The sequence below is a fragment of the Geotrypetes seraphini genome, chromosome 2, assembly GCF_902459505.1.
Source record: "Geotrypetes seraphini chromosome 2, aGeoSer1.1, whole genome shotgun sequence".
NCBI classification, from domain to species: Eukaryota; Metazoa; Chordata; class Amphibia; order Gymnophiona; family Dermophiidae; genus Geotrypetes; species Geotrypetes seraphini.
Genome location: NC_047085.1, coordinates 277646951 through 277662803, shown reverse-complemented (window position 1 = coordinate 277662803; position 15853 = coordinate 277646951). Strand labels below are relative to the sequence as shown.

At 40.8% G+C, this 15853-nt stretch overlaps 1 protein-coding gene across 3 annotated transcripts in view; it reads left to right on the top strand.

Annotated features, from left to right (window-relative positions):
- Window positions 1-2051, top strand: part of ADCY2 (adenylate cyclase 2) — a 1055565-nt gene extending 1053514 nt beyond the window's left edge. For all 3 annotated transcript variants that reach the window (XM_033929720.1, XM_033929718.1, XM_033929719.1), the window contains one exon: window positions 1604-2051. In XM_033929720.1, coding sequence (XP_033785611.1) covers window positions 1604-1759 — 156 coding nt within the window. In that variant the 3' untranslated portion in view covers window positions 1760-2051. The remainder of the gene's footprint in view (window positions 1-1603) is intronic.
- Window positions 2052-15853: the final 13802 nt, after the last annotated feature.

The following is a 15853-nucleotide window of genomic DNA, read 5'->3' as shown; positions in this document are numbered from 1 at the left end:
ATGATCTCAAAGAAGTCTATACTTGCGCGTTCCTTTATACCTTCACACTGACCAGTATGACATCACTCCTCATCAACCAATCAGCCAACAGAGAGGCCGTCCTTAGATATGAACAAAGAAAATTCCTTCTAACATAGTTGTCAGACTTGAAAAAAGTTTTACAACTTATATATCTGTTCACAAAACTTTCTGCATATGTATAAACATTATACTATAATAATAATAACAGCTTATATAGAAACATAGAAACATAGAAATAGACGGCAGATAAGGGCCCACGGCCCATCTAGTCTGCCCACCTTAATGTCCCTCCCCTACCTTTGCCCTGTGAATAGATCCCATGTGCCGATCCCATTTGGCCTTAAAATCAGGCACGCTGCTGGCCTCAATCACCTGTAGTGGAAGACTATTCCAGCGATCAACCACTCTTTCAGTGAAAAAGAATTTCCTGGTGTCACCTCGTAGTTTCCCGCCCCTGATTTTCAACGGATGCCCTCTTGTTGTCGTGGGACCCTTGAAAAAGAAGATATCTTCCTCCGCCTCGATGCGGCCCGTAAGATACTTGAACGTCTCGATCATGTCCCCCCTCTCTCTGCGCTCCTCGAGCGAGTATAGCTGTAATTTGTCAAGCCATTTTTCGTATGGTAGATCCTTGAGTCCCGAGACCATCCGGATGGCCATTCTTTGCACCGACTCCAGTCTCAGCACATCCTTGCGATAATGCGGCCTCCAGAATTGCACACAGTATTCCAGGTGGGGCCTCACCATGGATCTATACAATGGCATAATGACTTCCGCCTTATGACCGCAATATATACGACCGCAATATACCGCAATACTGTGAAGTTCTATGCGGTTTACAAAAGATTAAGCAAAGGTACAAATTGACTGACTTCAAGAGGGGAAGAAGAAAGAGAAGTAATTAGACAGGAAATTCATTGTTGAGGAGAAAAGTGATCAAAAGGACAGTAGGTCGCTATTGGGAGGAAAGAGATAAGTGGATCAGTTGTCAAGATGTTTTAAGAACAGGTGTGTTTTTAGACGTTTCCTAAATACCTCATAAGTAGAGGGCGAAAGTAACTGTTCTAGGTCTTTACCCCATGATGCTGCTTGGTGTGAGAGAAGGAATTCATGGTGTTTTTTCAGTTTGCAACCTCTCACTGGGGGGGAACTTTCTGTGTCAGACGATAACTTGCTTTGGAAAAACTGACAGTTTCAAGTTTCACTGACACACAAGAACAGAAAAAACTCCAGACCCCCCTTTACTGAGAATTCCTATGTAGGCTAGCTTAAAGGTCAGATAGGTCAAACTACAGATGTGGTCTTCTCAGAATTTCTCCTTAAAATTTTTTGAATCTTACATATGTAAAACATTTGAAATTAAATACAAATCATTCTATCACACATCTTATTTGCAACCCCACTTTTGGTACCTTTTTGCTCCATGGGTCACATTTATTGAAGTCCAAATAATGTAACCTGTTTCACAGCTTTTGAGTATTTTATTCCTGATTTAAAAAGTGTATACAAACCATTTTCTACTTTTACTTCTGTTTTATCTAAAATAAATGCATATAAAAATGTATTTCTACCTTTTTTACAGGTGACAGAGGAAACCAGCAATGTCTTGCAAATGCTAGGATATGCATGCACTTGCAGAGGAATAATTAATGTGAAAGGAAAAGGAGAATTGAAGACATATTTTGTACATAATGAGATGATTAGATCTCTATCACAGGGGAACGTGGCATCCTCTTGAGCAGCAGTTTTGATGTACCACCAGTGGTTTTCAACGTCATCAATAGCCTAACATTACAAACATTTCAACATTTACAAACATTTGTAAAACGATTCAGCCTGTCCTTCTATCATGCCCAGTTTGAATGTTTTCACCAGTTGTGTGTCATAGCCCATGACACATTGAGAGTACCTTGTTAGCATCTTTCTCTTCCAGAGACTGTTCTCGCTGAACTAGATTTGTATAAATGTTTTGATGCCATTGTCTTTTTTGTAAAGTTAATTCATTAAAAGTTTTTGTGTACTTTGTTTTATAGATTCTGCCTCTTCTTTCATTCGTGGAAAAATGGTTTAATTAGTTTCAACCTTTTGACAACTAAAGCTACTACTACTAAGTTTGAAACTTGCGTTAATTCAATCATATTTCTAAATATTCCAGTTCATGTTTTGCTCTTTTCTATTTAATTTTTCTTAACTTGCTTAGTAGTTTTTTCTTGTTTGTTGGGTTTGTTTGATTTGTTCTTTTACTGATTCGTACTAAGACAATGATTACTGGTTTTTTTTCTGGGAACAAACAGGACATGCCATTCTCGCACATGGGATGATGTTATCTGGTAGAGAGCTTGAAGTGCGCTTTTCAGAGCAGTGTACAATAGGCATCCTATTGCCTAACTTAATTGGTTTAATTGGTGATACATGTTGCGATAATTGACAGCGTCATTTAAAAGCAATTAAAAAGAAAAATAAACTAGGCCTACAGACACCTAATAAAAGTTGCACCGCTTGTCTCCCATGCTTGTGTCATCACACGGGGCAACCTCAGTTCTTTTTTTTCTGTGGAGCACAGTCCAGATGTGATTATTTTATTCTGTAGTGCTCACTGACAATTTTTTGCTTCATATGTTTTCTTTTCATATTGTAACCTTGAGGTTGATATTCAGACCACAGGAGGCAGCCTACAGTTGGCACTGAGCCTGGATATTCACTGCCAGGCAGTTTCCAGCAACCAGCATTGAATGTCCGGTTTCACTTTTGATTGCAGCAACTTAGCCAGTTAAGCCAATATTCAGCACTAAGGCCCGGATTCTGCAAGTGGCGCCATTAGGTACAGCTGCCTGCAAAAGCAGTGCCGTTCGCGTGTCTAGCATGCAATGGCGCCATTTTCAGAATCACAGCCACATCTAAAGTAGGCGCCAGAAATGTAGGCCAGAGTTTTACAGACCTTCATTTCCAGCATCTACTTTACACAAGAATCGTGTCCGTGGAGGCACCAAAGGATACCTACATCAATTTCCAGCTTAAACCATGCCTACTTTAGATGTAGGTGCCCTTTGGCGCCTCTATGGACGTGGTTTGGTGGAACTTATAGTAGGCATCTGTAGGCCTACATTTTTTAAATTGGTTTAAAAATGACACTGTAAATTACTGTGACATGTATCACCAATTAAACCAATTAAGTTAAACGTTAGAACACCTACCACCACCTAACTTGGTGCAGTTTTTAGAATCAGGCTCTAACTGACGAAGTGCTTAGCAGTCAAAGATAGGCCTGCTATTTAGGTGCCTATTTTGACTGTTAAACTTAGGTAGTTAGGGCCAGATTCTGTAACCAGTGTCTGTCGGTGACGCCTTAAAAGCAGCTGCAGATCATGTGTCAATCACTTGACAGCACCAGTTACAGAATCATGCCTAAATTCAGCCAAGATAGGCAAATGAAATGTAGGCCTGGAAATTCCAGGTCTACATATCAGCTGCCGTGGGATCCTAAAGTCAGACCGCATCAGCCATAAGCTGATTGCAGCAGGGTAAGTTATTCCCGATCCGCTGAGCCGGCAGTGCTCCACAAAGCCACGGCTTCAGGGAGTCCTACCGGCTCAGCTGATCGGGGAGGGAAATACCCCTGCTGCAATCCGGTGAGTGGCTGTAGCAGGGGACCCCGACATTGGCAAGAGGGATACCCACTCCCTCCTGCCGGAACCCCTGAAGCACCCCCTCAATCACCTGCAGCTCCCACCAAACCCATGAACTCCCCCAACCACGATACTCCTGAACTACCCACCCTAACGCCCTCCCAATCCCCAACACCCCCCCATACCTTTCATATTAAGGCAGGCTGGAGGGATGCCTATAACTTCCAGCTGGCATGCCCACCTCTTCACAATAGTGGGCTTTCCCCTTCCTAGGATGCACAGGGGAGAGGCCTAAGGCTCTGATTGGCCCAGGTGCCTAAGGCCCCTCCCAAAGGGTGCTTTGTGGATTCCACTCTCAAATTATGGATCAATTATTTACCAATCCACCTCAGAGAGGAAACTATACAGTATTAGAGAAATTCAAAGGTTCGCTCAAAAGTTTTCTCTATATAGATGCTTTTGAAAAATAATGAGTTTATCCCATAGGACCTTCGCTTCTTTTCACATTTATTGCTCGGCTACATTTAGTTAAAACCCATTTCTATAGGCAGTTCTCAATTCCCTCCCTAATGTTTTCCCTTTTTATATGCTTTGCTTGTTAAGTTGTAGTTCTACCTTTTTTCCTCACCGTCAAGTATGTCTAAGTGTGTATCTGTCATTTAAATGTCTTAAATGTATATTTTATATTGTAAATCGTTTTGAAATTTTTTATATAAGCATTTTATCAAATTTTAAATGAAACTTAAAAACTTGACTTTCTGAAACTTTGGGGGAGCACTGCCGGCTCAGCTGATTGCGGATAACTTCCCCTGCCACAATCAGCTTATGGCTGCTTTAGGATTCTGTGGTGCCCTAGATAGGCAGCTGAAATGTAGGCCAGGGTTTTCCGGGCCTACACTTCAGCTTCCTATCTTGCCATGAATTGCGGCTAGGTAGCCACTTTAGCCCACCTAATGCCACTTCCAGTGTTAACCATGCCTACTTTGGCATTTTGTGGCCTAAAGTGGCTACCTAGCCACGATGCCAGCTGCATTTTATTTAGGTGTCAGTAGGCACTTTAACTCTGCCGTTTCTGATGACATTTTTCAATTAGGCATCGGAAGAGCGTCTACCGATGCCTAAGTTTGGGTGCTGGTTATAGGCGCTGAATGTGCATGCTTAACTGGCTAGGTCATGTGACATAGCCGGTTAGCTGCTAGCCACTAAGCACTATTATTCAGATAACCAGCTATCTCAGACTGAATATTAGCACTTAGTTGGCTAAGCGCTATTTAACCTGCCAGCTTCTGGCCAGTTAAATAGTGCTGAATATCAATGAGCTTGATTTCATTCCTCTGCTCCTTGGAAAACTTTTGGGTCATTTTTGAAGTTTTCTTGATTTTTGGTATAGCCATAATCTTCACTGGCATCAGTACCTAGAGCAGTAATTGTCCGTTTTTTAATGATTGTGGCCAAATACAATTGTGTAACCCCCCTGGAACTGCAGAATAATGATGCACCTAGTTCAGGGCCCTACAGGTAAGTTTTGTGACCCCATTTGGGATTCTGACCAAAGCTTTGGTAAGCTCTAGCTTAGAAGGACGTTGGTCAAGGTGTTTACCATCAAGCTGTTTGATATTGCATTGGTTCAAATCAAAATATAACATAAAACTCAATTTCTAGACCGTATAACCATAAAGTTCCGGCATAAAGAACCATAAAGAACCGGCATGGCTTACCAGACAGGTGAAGGAAGCAATAAAAGATACGAAGGACTCTTTCAATAAATGGAAACGCACGAAAACGACCGAAGCTTGGAACAAACAAAAAGATGCTCAAAAGAAATGCCACAAGGCGGTGAGGGATGCCAAAAAGGACTATGAGGAGAAAATAGCGCAAGAGGCCAAAAACCTCAAGCCATTCTTTAGATATGTAAAAGGGAAAAAACCCGCAAAAGAGGCGGTGGGACCACTGGACGACCAGGGAAGAAAAGGGTACATCAAGGAAGACAAACAAATTGCAGACAGACTAAATTCCTTCTTTGTGTCCGTCTTTACAAAGGAGGACACCGCAACAATACCAGATGCAGTGGAAGTGTTCAATGGAGTAATAGAGGACAGCCTCACCACAGTAGAAGTGGACTTCGACCAGGTATACTACCAGATCGACGAACTTAAAAGTGACAAATCCCCTGGACCGGATGGAATTCACCCGAGAGTCTTAAAAGAATTGAAGGTTGAAATAGGAGAGTTGTTGCAAAAACTTGCCAACCTGACAATTAGAACTGGACAGATACCGGACGACTGGAAGATAGCGAACGGCACGCCAATTTTCAAAAAAGGATCGAGAGGGGAACCGGGCAACTATAGACCTGTGAGCCTTACGTCTGTCCCTGGAAAGATGGTTGAAGCACTGATTAAAGATAGCATAGTCCAGCATTTAGATACACACAACCTGATAAAAGCAAGTCAACATGGCTTCAGGAAAGGGAAATCATGTTTAACGAATTTACTTCAATTTTTTGAGACCGTGAATGAACAAATTGATAGTGGAGAACCGGTGGACATAATATACTTAGACTTTCAGAAAGCGTTCGACAAAGTTCCACACAAAAGACCTCTCAGGAAACTACAAAGCCATGGAATAGAGGAGGATATACAAAGATGGATAGGCAAATGGCTGGAGAACAGGAAACAGAGAGTGGGCATAAATGGAAAGTTCTCCGACTGGGAGAAAGTGACTAGCGGTGTACCCCAGGGCTCGGTACTTGGGCCGATCTTATTTAATATCTATATAAATGACCTAGAAGGAACATCCAGCGAGATCATCAAGTTTGCAGACGACACAAAGCTATGCCGGGCAATCAGATCGCAAAAGGATAGCGAGGAACTCCAAAGAGATTTGGGTCAGTTAGAGAAATGGGCGGAGAAATGGCAGATGAAGTTTAACATGGAGAAATGCAAAGTGATGCATTTAGGCAGTAAGAATAAGGAACACGAGTATAGAATGTCAGGTGCAACTCTAGGTAAGAGCGAACAAGAAAAGGACCTGGGTGTACTGATAGATAGGACCCTGAAACCATCAGCACAAAGTGTGGCGGCGGCAAAGAAAGCAAATAGAATGTTGGGCATGATAAAGAAGGGAATCACGAGTAGATCGGAGAAGGTCATAATGCCGCTTTATAGATCAATGGTGAGACCCCACTTGGAATACTGTGTCCAACATTGGTTTCCCAACCTAGAGAAGGATATAAAACTGCTGGAGAGGGTGCAGAGACGAGCAACAAAACTAGTAAAAGGTATGGAGAAAATGGAATACGAGGATCGACTTAAGAGACTATGGCTGACTTGCATATTTTTTCTTTTAATGTGAATGGATTAAATCATCCCATTAAGAGGAAAAAGATAACTAACTATATTTTAATAAGCACCCTGATGTGGTTTTTTTACAAGAGACTCACCTGCCACTCGCTGCTGCCTTAAAATTCCAATTAAAGGGATACTCCTCTCACTTTTATTCTCCTGCGACTCAACGTAAGAAAAATGGAGTCTCAATATTTTTTCATGATAAACTCTCTCCTGTAATTCACTCTTCTGCGACGGACAAGGATGGAAGATGGTGTTTGGTGCACGTTGCGTTGCACTCAGTGAACTTTGTGTTCCTTAACATTTATGCTCCAGTCCTAGACCAGCCAGAATTTTTCCAAGACCTTCAGGTGGCGTTAGTAGAATACAGTTCTTGCTCTTTAGTACTTGGAGGCGATTTCAATCAAATTCAAGATATTTATATTGAAAGATCATCTTCTTGCAAACCCTCCAAATCCAAGTCATTCACAGCCTTACATGCCCTCAAAGATGCCTTCTCCCTTGTAGATCCATGGCGTTTGTTTAATCCAAAGGGTAGAGAATACTCTCACTTCTCACCACCTCATAATACCTACTCAAGAATAGACTTCTTTCTTATATCCTCCTCTCTCATTCAGGACCTGGCAAACAATGTTATTCACCCAATTTCTCTTACAGATCATGCGGCCACCTCCCTACACCTACTTATTTCTGCCCCTCGCAAAGAATCTTCTTCTTGGAGACTAAACAATGCTTTACTCTTAGACTCAGAAATAGCTGACAAAATTCAATCTTTCACCGCTGAATTCTTCGAACTTAACTCCAAAGATCCAGAAATTTGCCCATCCATTGTCTGGGAGGCTTATAAAGTCTCCCTTAGGGGTGAACTTATCAATCTTGCCTCTTGGAAAAAGAAACAATCCATGAAAAAAGAGAAAGACTTAGAATCTTCTATCAAAGAGTTAGAACTACAACACATGTCTGCTCATTTACATGATCCATCCACTTTTCAACGTATACAAAATCTTAAATACGAATTTAACACTTTAGTTTCCAGTACTGCTAGACGAGATATTTTTATCTCAACCTCTGGACATTATATGGGAGACAACCTTATGGGACGCCCTTTGGCTAGATATCTTAAAACCAAATCCAAACGTCTACATATCACAGCCATTCAAAACCCATTGGGGCAGATGGTTAAAACCCGGTCTCTGATCTCTTCTCAGTTTGAAAACTTCTATACTACTTTATATAAATCCAATTTTTCTGCTTCAGAATCAGGGATAGACTCTTTTCTTGCTTCTTTGGTTCATCCGACCTTATCGGACTCTATGAAATTGAAACTGGACTCTCCCATTACTGTATCTGAGATAGAAGCCGCAATATCATCTATGCCTACCGGCAAAGCCCCAGGTCCTGACGGGTTTACCAATGAATTTTTTAAGCAGTTTCGTAATCTTCTGGCTCCTCATCTTCTTTCTTACTATGAATTCCTCCATTCTGATCCAGACAAACAATTCAACTTCACTGAGGCCACTATAGTAGTCATTCCCAAACCTGACAGAGACCCTACCTTGGTTAAAAACTTTCGCCCCATTTCTCTTCTTAATTTAGATTACAAGATCATGGCAAAACTTCTTGCATTGAGACTCAACAAAGTGATCCCCTCTCTTATTCACAAAGATCAAACGGGGTTTATTAAACAAAGGTTTATAGGAGACAATATACGCCTCTTTCATCAGATTAATGCCCATGCTAAAACACTCCCAGATCCCGTAATCGGCTTGGCCATAGATGCCGAAAAGGCCTTTGACCGTGTTGAATGGCCTTTTCTATTCCAAATTTTAAAGTGGTACAACTTTGGCCCATTCTATACAGATTGGATTAAAACTTTATATCGTCAACCCACAGCTCGCATTTTAATTAATAACTCTCTCTCCAACAAATTCTCCCTACATAGAGGTACTCGCCAGGGCTGCCCTCTGTCGCCGCTGCTATTTAACTTAGCATTGGAACCTCTCCTCTCTGCTATCCGACAATGCCCAACAATAACAGGAATTGAAACCACTTATTGTCATATCAAATTAGCAGCATACGCTGATGATGTCCTTCTCTTTATCCGAGATCCTGTTGCTTCCCTTCCCTCTCTCGTTAATATTGTCTCTCATTACTCCAAGCTTTCTGGATACTCAGTTAACTGGGAAAAATCAGAAATTTTCCCTCTTAATGATCTCATTTACCCCTCAGATCTCGCCCATTTTCCCTTCACGTGGTCACACGGAGCTGTAAAATACTTGGGAGTGTTAATACATAAAGATCTGACTCAAACTCAAGATCTGAACATATCTAAAATTAAAAGCTTAGTTCTGAACACCCTGTCTTGTTGGTCTCCACTCTTCCTTTCATGGTGGGGCAGAATAGCTTCCATCAAAATGACCCTTACTCCTCAGATAAACTATACCCTCTCAATGCTTCCCTCCTTATGCAAGAAGAAATTTTTTCACTGGTTGAATAAGAAAATATCTGACTTTGTGTGGAATAACAAAAAACCTCGTATTGCTCTCGACAAGCTGAAAGCCTCTAAAATTAATGGGGGTTTGAATGTACCAGATTTTCATTTTTATTATATCGCATCATTGGCCAAATATGGAGCCTATTGGATTACTAACCCTAATACCCAAGACTCACCAACCTGGTTTGACCTGGAACGGTTTTTATGTGCACCACTACATGTTTCATGCTTGTTGACGGTGCCAGTGCCCAAACTTTTGAGAAAATATTCCTTATTGAGTGCAATGCAGCATGCCCTTCATATACTAGATGCAATCGCAGAGATTTCAATTAAAGACAGTCCACTCTTGTCCATTTGGAATAACCCCAAAATCCAAATCAATAGTAAATCTCTTTCATGGAAGAGGTGGCAGCGGGCTGGTTTGTGGTTTCTCTATCAGATAACCACTCTCACTTCGTTTGTTCCCTTTGTTACAATTTGCTCTACTTACTCGTTGTCTCCTGCTTACTCACAGTGGCTTTCTCTTACTGAGATGTTATCTTCTATATGACATCCATTCACACTTTGTATCACTGGTCCACATTGGCTATATCAAAAGGTAAAGCGATATCTCTCTTTTATAATATTCTAAGAGATCACTCTTTTACATTTTCCTCTCATTCCATGAAACATTGGGAATCTATGCTGACAACCTCACTTTCTGATGTTGACTGGGAACTCTTTTGGTCCTCGACAAACCGACCTCTTTTATCATCCAGAGTCTCACAATCAATGTTCTTCATTATGTGGAATGCGGTATGGACACCCTTTCGGATGTGGAAAGCTAACCTAAAACAAGACTCTATATGTTGGAATTGTATGAAAGAAGCTGGGACTCTTGATCACATGCTTTTCCACTGTGCTCAAGTTCGTTCCTTTTGGACGTGCATTTGGGACACCATAAAGTCTATTACCAATTGTTCAGAAGAAATTTCCTTTGACATTATAATTCTACGATCTCAACATCCTTGTTTTACACAGTCAAACTGTCCTCCTAAACTCATTGATGCAATGTTTGTGACTGCCCTTATGCACATCTTGAAAAATTGGAAGTCCTCTTCACTACTAAACTACACCTTTTGGTGGAATTCTTTGAGCATGTATCATAAATTTGAATCATATGCTTATGAAAAGAAAAATATAATTCGACTTTCCAAAAGTTTGATACAATGTAAATCACCCTGGAAATTCCTGGACTCATACACTCCTGTCTCCTTCTTCTTCTTCTTCCTCTTCTTTTTCTTTACCTTCATCTTTTTCCTCATTTTATTCTTTTTCTTTCTTCCTTCAATTTCTCTTTCCTCTTATCTTTTCTTTTATTATTTTTTCATGAACAGTCCTAGTACTTTGGATCTTTTAAAACGATTCAATTCTACATTGCACACTGTAACTGAATATTTGTTATACTAAATGTTTTGTTTTATTTTTTGATATCTTGTACTTGAACTGTTTCTTATATTTTTTCAAAAAACTCAATAAAAAATATTGAACTAAAAAAAAAAAAAGAGACTGGGATTGTTCTCCCTTGAGAAAAGGAGACTGCGAGAGGATATGATCGAGACCTTCAAAATACTGAAAGGAATTGACAAAATAGAGCAGAAAAAACTATTTACGTTGTCCAATTTGACACGGACAAGAGGACACGAAATGAAGCTAAGGGGGGACAAGTTCAGGACTAATATCAGGAAGTTCTGCTTCACTCAGAGAGTGGTTGACACCTGGAATGCTCTCCCAGAGGAGATTATTGCGTAATCGACTGTCCTAGGATTCAAAAGCAAACTAGATGCACATCTCCTTACGAGAGGCATAGAAGGATATGGGTGACTAAAAATTACGCCAGGTGTACACCTGACAGGGCCTCCGCGTGTGCAGATCACATGACTTGATGGATCGAAGGTCTGTTCCGGGGATGGCGCTTCTTATGTTCTTATGTTCTTATGCTGAAACAAGGCTGCCCAGTGAACTTCTAAAAGCTAAGTTACTCAGCATTTCATATTCTGCTCCTTTCATTGGTTCTCAGCACTATATCTGCTTAATTTCTCTTCTCCTCCCTGTTTCTTACTAAAAAAATATAAAAATGCACAAAAAAAATAAATCCTTCTCTTTCCTCTGTTAAATCTTATTTCCTCTTCCTGCATTTTTGTTTAAAATATTGTGTTTTAGGTGGTATAGAGCCTATATTTCTGGTGCCTGTGGCTCAGGGTGACTAAAGTAGGGAAGATCCTGTTATAAATCCTGTGTTTTAGGGTAGCACTGATAGAACCTGCATTTTTGTTTAAAATACTGTGTTTTAGGTGGTATAGAGCCTATATTTCTGTCTTACTAGCATTCAGCCATTGTTTTCTGCTGATTAGGTGGAGAAGGGAGGGGCTCTGTTTTACTTCTAAGGTTAATTGCATTATCTTTGGGACATCGCTGAAACAAGGCTGCCCTGTGAACTTCTAAAAGCTAAGTTACTCAGCATTTCATATTCTGCTCTTTTCACTGGTTTTCAGCATTATATCTGCTTAATTTCTCTTCCTCCTCCCTGTTTCTTACTAAAAAAAAAAATAAAAAAGCACAAAAAATAAATCCTTCTCTTTCCTCTGTTAAATCTTTTTTCCTCTTCCTGCATTTTTGTTTAAAATACTGTGTTTTAGGTGGTATAGAGCCTATATTTCTGGTGCCTGTGGCTCAGGGTGACTAAAGTAGGGAAGATCCTGTTATAAATCCTGTGTTTTAGGGTAGCACTGATAGAACCTGCATTTTTGTTTAAAATACTGTGTTTTAGGTGGTATAGAGCCTATATTTCTGTCTTACTAGCATTCAGCCATTGTTTTCTGCTGATTAGGTGGAGAAGGGAGGGGCTCTGTTTTACTTCTAAGGTTAATTGCATTATCTTTGGGACATCGCTGAAACAAGGCTGCCCTGTGAACTTCTAAAAGCTAAGTTACTCAGCATTTCATATTCTGCTCTTTTCACTGGTTTTCAGCATTATATCTGCTTAATTTCTCTTCTCCTCCCTGTTTCTTACTAAAAAAAAAAAATAAAAAAGCACAAAAAATAAATCCTTCTCTTTCCTCTGTTAAATCTTTTTTCCTCTTCCTGCATTTTTGTTTAAAATACTGTGTTTTAGGTGGTATAGAGCCTATATTTCTGGTGCCTGTGGCTCAGGGTGACTAAAGTAGGGAAAATCCTGTTATAAATCCTGTGTTTCAGGGTAGCACTGATAGAACCTGCATTTTTGTTTAAAATACCGTGTTTTAGGTGGTATAGAGCCTATATTTCTGCCTTACTTATAGTCCCACCAACCCCAGGGACCACTATTCATATATAGAGACCCATATAATCAGGACAACTCAAATCAAGTCACTTCACAACCAATCAAGATGACCTTTATTCTATGCAATCACTGTGGTGCTTTAATTCCAAGACATACTATTTGGAGGCTTAAGGCTTGCCCCATCTGTCTTCAACTTGCCAGTATTAAGGAGGAGCTCTGCAAACTTAAACAGGAATTGAATACAATTAAAGCAGCTTCCATCACTCCACAAAATCATACCAACTTACCACCTCTACCTCAAAGAATAAAACAGCCCAGGAATAAATGGGTCACAGTAGGCTCAGGAAGACTGCGACATGTAACACAGAAACATCCACCGTCACTAATATTACCTCTACAGAATTCCTTCGCTCCACTAGTGCACTGCGATACTCAGGAAAACAGAAGGGAGGTGGGACTGGAACCAATGAAGGTAACTCAAGAGAACAAGCGCACCCTAAGTACAAATAAAAAAGCCAAAAACAGAAAACTATTACTGTTGGGGGATTCCATCATCAGAGGCATTAACCTTGGAACACAGGGCGAGGAGACCAAAATAGTGAAATGTCTTCCAGGATCCTCAGCTACCAGGAGTTCCAGGCAAATACTGACTATAATTAAGGAAGAAACTAAGGATTTTAACACTGATGTTGTTATCCATCTGGGAACAAATGACCTGGTCAACAACTCCACACTTGCAGCACAGAAAGCTTTTTGGGAGCTTGGTGAGGGCGTGAAACCTTTTGTAAAGACTTTAGCTTTTTCTGAAATACTTCCTGCATATGTGATAGTAGTAAAGGCTGCAACATAAGCAATATCAGAAACTCATTTCTTAGTATTGCAACGGAAAGTGAAACGACACAAAAATCCATACGAAAAAGGAGATTATCGCTGAAAAATAGCTGGAAAGCGATGACCACAAATGCTCGCAGTCTAAGCAACAAAGTTCATGATCTGCAAGCCCTGATATTAGAGGCAGATCTAGATATTGTTGCTATCACAGAGACATGGTTCAGTGAATCACATGGATGGGATGCTAACATACCGGGATATAATCTTTTTAGGAAGGACAGAGATGGTCATAAAGGTGGAGGAATAGCTCTCTATGTAAAGATCAATATCCAAGCGACCAAAATGCAAGGGACCTGGGGAGAGGAAGAAGCGATATGGATTGCTCTGAAAAGAGAAGATGGAACTTCTATCTACGTGGATGTAGTCTACAGACCTCCGACTCAATCGCAGCAAATTGATAAGGATCTGATTGTGGATATCCAAAAGTTTGGAAGGAAAGAAGAGGTTCTGCTGTTCGGAGATTTCAACCTGCCGGATGCGGACTGGAATGTTCCGTCTGTGGAATCGGAAAGAAGTAGGGAGATTGTGGATGCCTTTCAAGAGGCTCTGCTCAGACAAATGGTGACGGAACCCACAAGGGAAAAAGCAATATTGGATCTGGTCCTCACAAATGGAGAGAGTATCTCTAATGTTTGAGTAGGTGCTCACCTGGGTAGTAGCGATCATCAAACGGTTTGGTTTGATATAACGGCTAAAGTGGAGAGCGGCCGCACGATATTTAAAGTCCTAGATTTCAAACGTACGGACTTTAATGCAATGGGAAAGTACCTGAAGAATGAGCTGTTAGGATGGGAGGACATAAGAGAAGTGGAAAGACAGTGGTCTAAGCTGAAAGGAGTGATAAAAATGGCTACGGACCTTTATGTGAAGAAAATCAATAAAAACAAGAGAAAAAGGAAGCCGATATGGTTCTCCAACCTAGTGGCTGAGAAAATAAAGGCGAAAGAGTTGGCGTTCATGAAATATAAAAAAACCCAAGAAGAGGAGAGCAGAAAGGACTACAGGGTGAAACTGAAAGAAGCCAAGAAAGAGATACGTTTGGCGAAGGCACAGGCGGAAGAACAAATGGCTAAAAATGTAAAAAAGGGAGATAAAAATTTTTTCAGATATATTAGTGAAAGGAGGAAGATAAAAAATGGAATTGCTACGCTAAAAGATGCTGGGAACAAATATGTGGAGAGTGATGAGGAGAAAGCAAATGTGCTAAACAAATACTTCTGTTCTGTGTTCACAGAAGAAAATCCTGGAGAAGGACCGAGATTGTCTGGCAAAGTTATACGAGAAAATGGAGTAGATTCTGCGCCGTTCACGGAGGAGGGTGTTTATGAGCAACTTGAAAAACTGAAGGTGGACAAAGCGATGGGACCAGACGGGATCCATCCCAGGATACTAAGGGAGCTCAGAGAGGTTCTGGCGAGTCCTATTAAAGACTTGTTCAACAAATCTCTGGAGACGGGAGTGATTCCTGGGGATTGGAGGAGAGCGAATGTGGTCCCTATTCATAAAAGTGGTCACAGGGATGAAGCAGGAAAGTACAGGCCGGTGAGCCTCACTTCAGTTGTTGGAAAAATAATGGAAGTGTTGCTGAAAGAAAGGATAGTGTATTTCCTTGAATCTAATGGGTTACAGGATCCGAGGCAACATGGCTTTACAAAAGGTAAATCGTGCCAAACGAACCTGATTGAATTTTTTGATTGGGTGACCAGAGAGCTAGATCAAGGACATATGCTAGATATAATTTACTTGGATTTCAGCAAAGCCTTTGATACAGTTCCTCATAGGAGGCTGTTGAACAAACTTGAAGGGCTGAAGTTAGGACCCAAAGTGGTGAACTGGGTCAGAAACTGGCTGTCGGACAGACGCCAGAGGGTGGTGGTTAATGGAAGTCGCTCGAAGGAAGGAAAGGTGACTAGTGGAGTCCCTCAGGGTTCGGTGCTGGGGCCAATCCTGTTCAATATGTATGTAAGTGACATTGCTGAAGGGTTAGAAGGAAAAGTGTGCCTTTTTGCAGATGATACCAAGATTTGTAACAGAGTAGACACCGAAGAGGGAGTGGAAAATATGAAAAAGGATCTGCAAAAGTTAGAGGAATGGTCTAATGCCTGGCAACTAAAATTCAATGCAAAGAAATGCAGAGTAATGCATTTGGGGATTAATAATAGGAAGGAACCGTATA